At 46.6% G+C, this 7831-nt stretch overlaps 1 protein-coding gene across 1 annotated transcript; it reads right to left on the reverse strand.

Annotated features, from left to right (window-relative positions):
• Window positions 1-846: 846 nt before the first annotated feature.
• Window positions 847-7141, reverse strand: LOC136523945 (aspartyl protease family protein At5g10770-like). Its single transcript, XM_066517455.1, has 2 exons — window positions 6847-7141; window positions 847-2224 (listed from the first exon to the last, which is right to left on the reverse strand). The coding sequence occupies exons 1-2, from the start codon at window positions 7139-7141 to the stop codon at window positions 948-950; spliced, it is 1572 nt and encodes a 523-aa protein (XP_066373552.1). The 3' UTR covers window positions 847-947.
• Window positions 7142-7831: the final 690 nt, after the last annotated feature.

A 7831-nucleotide genomic window follows, 5' to 3' on the forward strand; every position in this document is an offset into this window, starting at 1 on the left:
AGTCTGCAACTTGTTGTTATTATTAGGTGCCGCTGTATGACTATAGTTCTACCCCATAGGTTACAGTCTATTGTGATTTAAGGTACCACAAGGGTTGTCTAGATGGTTTGCCTACGGTTGGTACCCTATTAATTGTGACTTAGGGAGTGTTCGGTTCCATGGACTAAATTTTAGTCCATGTCACATCGGACGTTCGGATGCTATTTAGAAGAACTAAATATGAGTTAATTATAAAACTAATTACATAGATGGAGACTAATTTACAAGATGAATTTATTAAGCCTAATTAATCCGTCATTAGCACATATTTACTGTAGCACCACATTGTCAAATCATGGACTAATTAGGCTTAAAAAATTCGTCTCGCAAATTAGCCACAATCTGTGCAATTAGTTATTTTTTTATCTATATTTAATACTTCATGCATGTGTCCAAACATCTGATGGGACAGGGACTAAAATTTTTCTGCAGGAACCAAACACCCCCTTAGAATTCATTTAGGTGTGACTATGGTCTGCTCTCCCAGCAACCTATTGTCAACATTGATCAAAGCTCACCGAAAAGCAGGTTTCTTTAGTGAATCAAATTTCTGCCGAGACCCGTATTGTCGACATGTACGTCTTCTCGTCACGCATTCAATTCGAGTGCTATGGAGAATACAAAAGAATCAAATAAAACAGAAAGTAAACTGTAATTCTTAGTATTGGCAAACATGACAACACAGAAGCAGCATAGAACTAGCTTTTGATCGCTGTTGCTGCTACTTATTCGAGCGTACGGACATTGTAGCTCCATACCTCGAAAATGCATCACGCGCGACTTCTCTGAGTCTTATCTTATTACAGACAAAAGATGTTAAAAGGACCACACACCATGCCATGCTTGCTCTTCACCCTGCACGCAGACGTGCATATATGCTGGTGATCCAGACATCCGGTGATCTTCAATCAGCAGCGGTACGGGACGAACCCAACCTTCCCTCCGCGCACGTCGTACACCACCTCCGTCGACATCTGCGCCATGCTCCCAATCACAGCGCCGCCATCCTGCGCAACGAACGCGAGGCACCCGATGGAGAAGGGGCTCGCGGGTTCGGGGAAGTACATCATTTGGTCCATCCAGAGGTCAACCTCGGCCCCGCCGTCGAACTTGAGCGTCACGGCCGGCACCGAAAAAGAGTTCAACGCGGTGAAGTTGTAGCACGTGTCCAGGCTTCCGAGCGGCGGCGCCACAGGGTACTTCGACATGGAGTTGCGGAAGTGGTCGCGGAGGACCGCGTACACCTGGGGCTTGAGGTAGGTGAACGTCGTGTGCAGCTCCAGGATCGTGCCTCCGCGGGCGATGGTGGCGCGCGGGATCGGGAGGTCCACGCCGCCGAGGCCCAGCCCGACGAGCTCCACGACGTACAGATTCCCGTTGCGGTGGTTGCTCCTCAGCGGCGTGTAGCTCACCTTGCGTCCCAAGAGTTCCGGCTTGGTGGCGCCGAGGTAGAGGAAGCCTACGTCGCTCGGGTACGACGGCAGGCAGTAGGAGAAGGCGACCGCGTCCGGAGAGGAAGGCGCGGCGCGAGACGCTAGCGAGTGGCTGTTCCGGCTGAGGTCGAGGATACCAGTTGAGCTATCGCCCGGCCCGAAGCCGGCCTCGAGACACACGAACCTGAAGTTGTCCACGGTGTTCCACGGCGTCAACGTCAGCGTGTCGGTGAAGAACGTCGCGTTGCCCAACAAAGTGTTGTTGGTGGAGACGCTGAGAGTGCAGCTGGGTCCGGAGCAGCCTTTGAACGGGCAGTCCGGCGAGCCACAAGGGACTTGAGCGACGGAGGACGACGCGGACGGGTCAAAGGCGTGGTGGCACGGTTCGTCGGCGCCACACGGCTTGCACTGCAGCTGCGTGGCACCGGTGTTGGTCGTGTCGAATCCAACGGTGAACTGCTGCACCGGAGTGCCAAAGCCAGCGATGACGTGGTACTCGAACGCACCGGGCAGCTCCTGGATTGGATCGCCTCTGCTGGGGATCGAGAGCCCTCCTCCAGCTGACGTCGGTGCGGGTGCAGGGGAAGGGGACCCATGGTTGTGCTCCAGGAACAGGGAGCGGAGGCGGAGTGCGTCGCGGTGGAGGACGTCAGCCACGGATGGGTTTTCCAGCTGCTGGTTCCGTGCGGCGCCGAGAGGGGAGCATGGACTCAGCCGGTGCACCACGGGAGCTGCTTGGCTGCTGCTCGGCCCTACAATGTTAGTTAGGTCACAAGTTAACATGACATCCTTACAGACTACAGGCACATATATATGCACCATTACAAAAACAAATAGCAAGGAGCACTATGATGATGCCTCACCAGAATGTGCGGAGGAGCAGGTCGGCGTCTGCTTCGGTTGCCGTGGGTCTCTGTTGGAACGAAGAACGTAGTGCCTTCCGCCCTGGGTGTAGCTGGTATGGTAGGAGCAGCCAAGATAGGGCGAAACAAGGAGCACCAAGCAGACTAGCAGAGAGGGAGCCGCCGGAGGCATTTTGCAGCTAGCTAGATAGCAGCCTAGCTGCTAGTGCTCTTCAGTAAGCTCGGTGGAAACTAAAGCCGGTGGTAGTAGTAGTAGTTGTAGAGCCTGCCACATATATAGGAGTAGCCACTAGCCAGCATTGTTCTTGTAGCGTTCTCGTATACGATGATTGTAGATTAAGGATAATATAATAATTATTCTTCCAACCTTGTTTTCATGCTTCCGCGTTCAGACCAAAGCGTTGCGTTAATGCATACGGAAGCGCATTGGCTTGGGTGTCACGCCCGGCGGCCATGGAAAACTTCCTGGAATTTACTCCAACGGTCGAATGGAATGTTGAGAAGTCGTATTTTTTCAGTTAATGAGCAGTATTTTTCTCTCATAATAAATCAGTCAATAATATTTTCAGCCACAAATAGGGCATCCTAAACAACATCCACAAATCGCTAGCTGACATAGTGTGGTGGGAAAATAAACAAAGGACAAAAATTATGAACTGTGAAAGTGGGTCAGGAAGAGGTGCAGTTCACTGAGAACCGTGCAAGCATAGGGATGATGTACTAGCTAGCGATGCTCTCTCTCCTCCATTTAGACTTCTTAGCTAGCTCCTAGTCCCTTGTTGGGGACGCCCTAAACCCTAGAAGGGGTATGACAGATGTTGGAATATAATCGGTTCGGCTAATTCCGAACTTAATTATGAGATTAATTAAGCGTTAAGTTTTTTGATCTACCTGTCATTTATTTCCAACTAAATAAGATCTGTCGTGATCGGTGGCAACCCTTAGATCTTCTAAGGTATGCCCCCCCTGGCCCACAGCATGACTATAAATAAGGGGAGGCGCCCCTGGTGTCTCCATCCCATCTATCCACGTGAAACAAATCACATAACCGGTCACTAAGGCGTTGGAGGGTTTAGCCAGGTTGTCTCCCACGTCCACATATTGTTGCTGCAGATCTACACCAAGCTCTTCATCAAGAGAAAGTTCTAACTCTCAATTGGTGAAGATTAGTATACCTACTTCATCTACATCAACTCCATCACATCTCCAGCGACAAAGATAGCGTCCACAGGCTCTAGTTAGTATCTAAGATTAGTTTCCGCATTAAGATGAGTTAGTAATCTTGTTTAGGCTAAGATAAGATCATGTTTATTCTAAGTTCTAATTCAACAGCAGAGCCTGCTAAGAAATAAATATTGAGCAACCACTACTCTAACACAAAGTGCAACGAAAACCTAGAGACTCACACTTCTGGATAGGCTTGATGAGTGTCGAAGACCAGTTTTTGGGCCTTGGTAATTTTAAACTACAGAATGGCACTAACGCTTCTAGGAAGATATATGGTTGGGACAATGCACTTTAATTAATGGAAAAAATACCCCGTATTTTACAATTTGGCCAGCAGGAAGAGTACGTGACACCGTAGAGAATGTACTAAGCTCAAACCCACTGAATATTACTTTCAGAACAGCAATTGTAGGAAATAAACTAGATGCTTGGATGGATCTAGTAGCAAGAATAGAGCCTATACAGTTAACGGATTTTCCAGATACATTTAAATGGGACTCCATCAGAGTGGTCTAGCCTTGCAAATAATATAACTATCACAAACAAATGAAATATGGAAATTAAAATTGCCCCTAAAGATAAAAAATTTCCTATGGTTCTTACACAAAGGGGTTACTCTCACAAAAGACAATGTAGTTAAAAGAAATTGGCATGGAAATGTGAACTGTTGCTTCTGTGGTAACAAAGAGACAATACACCATTTTTTTTTTCAATTGCCATTTTGCTACATTTGTCTGGAGAGCCGTCGATGAGATTACCTTTGGCCTACATACGCCGAGCAACAAGATTCATTTATTTGGTTCTTGGTTCTTGGCTAGATGGGTGGAAAATAAAGTTAAAAGGAAGATTCTAGTTGGGGTGGCCGCCATATGTCGGGCTATATGGTTAAGCGGAAACGACATATATAGTTTTTGATAAATCACCTAACTGTTCTCCCATGCAGGCCATTTTCAGGAGTACTCACTAGATCCGATTGTGATCTCTGCTCCAGAAAAAGGAGGATCAACACCATGGAGATTTTGGCCAACCATGGGTGAAAATTTAGCAATAGAGTGTGTTTGTGTTTTATGGTGCTTGTGGCTATGTGCTAGACGGAGTCGATGCTATGGTATGGATGTAGAGACCGGGACACTTCCATTCGCTTAATGAGCTAGAACTTCCCTTTATCTAAAAAAATAACAGGCCCACAACAAATCAATTTGGATAAAAGAACCACAGTTTCGGTAAATGCCAGCAATGAGCTTCGCCCCCAACTATATCTAGCATCCACCTTTGGTTGTCAGTTGGAGTCTTGGAGAGCTTCCCCCATTTGTTCCCTGGCGTTGGTATAGAACATACTGGTCATCAGAAAATTCGGGAAACTATGGTCTGTCACAGTCACAAACCGTGCACACGCACGGGCTTGCACTTTTACGTGGTCGAGTCTGTTGGTATGGCAGGGTAACCGCTGCACTACTACTGACAATTGGCTGACACAATTGACCTTGTTTTGTGACGTAAGAATATACTGTTTGAATTTGTACAAGGATTCGTAGACACGTCATGCTAAGACAGAGATCAACGCTTCCGGTAGTTAGTTTATTAGCTGTGTATTTCCGTGGACTATCTCAAACAACTAGTAAATATATGAAGCAGATAAAGTTGCTAAAATGTTTGTAGTAGGCCGACTTTTTACCTTTCTTTCCTTCTCCAATATAATCAACACAATACAATCTATTGCAACCAGGCCATCACACATGCGGGTCTCCCTCCTGATCATGACTCCTTGAACTGTGCATAGCTAGCTTTGGATTCCTTGGTGTGTCACTCACATGTATTTCGAAACCACCATGGAGTTCTTAGTTAGCCATCCTCCATTTGTAGAGACGTTTGTCCTGATCCATCACTCGCATTCTTACTCAAAAGACACATGCAAGCCTTATCATTCATGTGATGCTTCTATTTTTTGTTTGTTTGTCCTGAGCATGTCTGTGCTTTCTTAGTGTTAGCTACCTTCTCGTTCTCAAATTCAACATAGGATGACAACATTGAGGCCCCCTTTGGACCGTGGGTTTTTTGTCCCGTTCCTACGTTTTTCTGTGAAAAATGAACTGATTGCTGCTGTATAATTCCCGTGAAATTCCTGTATTTCAAAGGGGCCCTGAAATTTAACATTAAAGAAAAAATAATAATAGAAATTTGCATTATATCACGTGACATATTGCAAATGATTCCAGATGATACAATTGTGGGAAGAAAACACTTAAGGAATAAGAAACTAAAAGAAGTATACTAAAACATGCAGTTTTTTTTTTGTAAATAATCAATAAGGAAAAGCAGAGAATGAAAAGTACTACTAACATGAATTAAGGAGCATATAAAAGAACTACAGAAAAAAAAATAAGGAAGATGGGACAAATGTTGATATTATATATGGCCCAAGAGGATGAAACTAACACCCATGACCATGAATAAGTAATTGGTCCGCAGAAGAATAAACTAGGTTCAGAATGTGCAGCCTGGACGATTTAGCGTTTCATGGGACGAGGGGTGTCTGTAGGTGGGCTTCGCTTCAGCTAGGTACTAGAAGGGAAGATTGGTCATGTCGTGCAAGTGCTTCTTTGTTGTTTCTTGTCCTGGGCATGTCGACAGTACAGGCCAGGTGGCCCCGCAGCCACATCAGAAGATGGGCTGACAAGTTCGCTAATGGCCTGCGTTGTAGCATCAGGAGACTTCTGAGGTACGGAAATCTCTCACCTTCCATTGACGAGCCGTGAAGGGCTTGAGTAGTCATGATGTTATCGATGTCGACAGTTATTGTTACCAGACTTAGGCAGAAGACAACTTGTGAAGAGCTTGAGTAGCCACTCATAGCACTTCCCAAAAACCAAGGTCTCCTAGTGTACACCAACGCTCGTCCAAAAAAGCTAACTTCCTCTCCTGTTTCTTGGTGCACACCAAGTCACCAACGCTTGAGGCCATGGATTGGATTTTAAAGGATCATTCACGCATATGCCACATTTTCACGCTCTTCACCCCTTCCCTAGCCTAAACTTGCCTCGGTCAGCGAGCCTGTGTGCGAAATGCTTACAACTTCATATCAGTAAACCGAAGTTCACTGTAGGCATCGGAGGAATTTTAAATTTCAACACACAAGTATGTATGCATTGGAAATTCACATTAAAACAAAACAAAAGGAAATCAATCTAAATTATCCCTTTTGTACTAGGAACCAGATCAACTTATATTATTATCATCCTCTACTCGGTGATAGAATTCGTTATACAGTCTTGTTGCAGACCAACCAAAGTCTGCATATGTGAACCTAGCTAGTACAATGTCAGACACGAAATCCTGCCCTAGCCCGAGGAACTCGCTCCGCCGTCTGCGCCTACATTTTGTACGTACATCAGCCCTTCCGGGATCCAGCGCCGGAAGCCCGGCTTCTTGGACACGCTCGGCCTCCGTCAGCCAGGCAGAGAAGCCGTGGAAACTTTCGAAGATGGTCTTGTAGGAGCAGATGAGCCGTGGCTCGCCGGCGTCGGTGAGGTGGATGGGGAGGAACGACTGGTACCAGCTCCGCCACGTCGCGTCGTCCATCGAGTACGGTCGCGGCTTCAGGATTCCTCTGCTTCGTGGCGCCGGTCAGACCATAGATACGAGTCCATGGTGGAATGCACGGATGCTGGAGCAGAGAGGAAGAAATTAAATGGTGGAGCAGAAAAGCGAGGCACGAGGAAGGATAACATATTTGACCGGAAGAGGAAGGTGTTAGGAATTTAGGCATTTTTATATTAAATTTAGTCAGAAAATCCGTAGCAAATCGGTGACAACGTGTACGTGCACGTGTGTGATATTACTACTTGCACTAGTAGCAGATACGAACATGAACGACATACCGATCATAGCGGAAAAGATATTGACTTTAACAAATTCAAGAATAGAATTATACCGAGCGGAGGGACTCATGCTAAGGCACCGGCAGCTCCACGCACATTAGTCGACATAGTGCGTTGTTCGATGTTGCGGACGATGATTGATGCAGGACGATGTTCGCAGTGCAGTCTCTCGAACGTCCTCCGGGAAGTAGACGACCCAAGGAAGAACAAGAAGAAGACGACGTTGGCAGTCACCAGGAAGAAGCGAGCAGTCGCAAAGACGCTCCCCAAAAACCTGATCATCCACACACCCGAACAGGTGCAACAGATGCAGATGGCGGTTCCGGAGGCCTGCTCTCTCAACTCTCCGTGCGCATTGGTACGGGAAAACTTAGAAGGCAACATAGTAGTA

The sequence above is a fragment of the Miscanthus floridulus genome, chromosome 18, assembly GCF_019320115.1.
Source record: "Miscanthus floridulus cultivar M001 chromosome 18, ASM1932011v1, whole genome shotgun sequence".
Taxonomy (NCBI): Eukaryota; Viridiplantae; Streptophyta; class Magnoliopsida; order Poales; family Poaceae; genus Miscanthus; species Miscanthus floridulus.

What these genes read in the sequence shown, in the direction of transcription:
- LOC136523945 (XM_066517455.1), bottom strand. Translation starts at nt 7,141, where the DNA reads ATGGACGACGCGACGTGGCGGAGCTGGTACCAGTCGTTCCTCCCCATC. An exon ending in GTTCACATATGCAGACTTTG is followed by an intron (nt 2,225 to 6,846) that starts GTTGGTCTGCAA and finishes CTAACATTGTAG; the next exon opens with GGCCGAGCAGCAGCCAAGCA.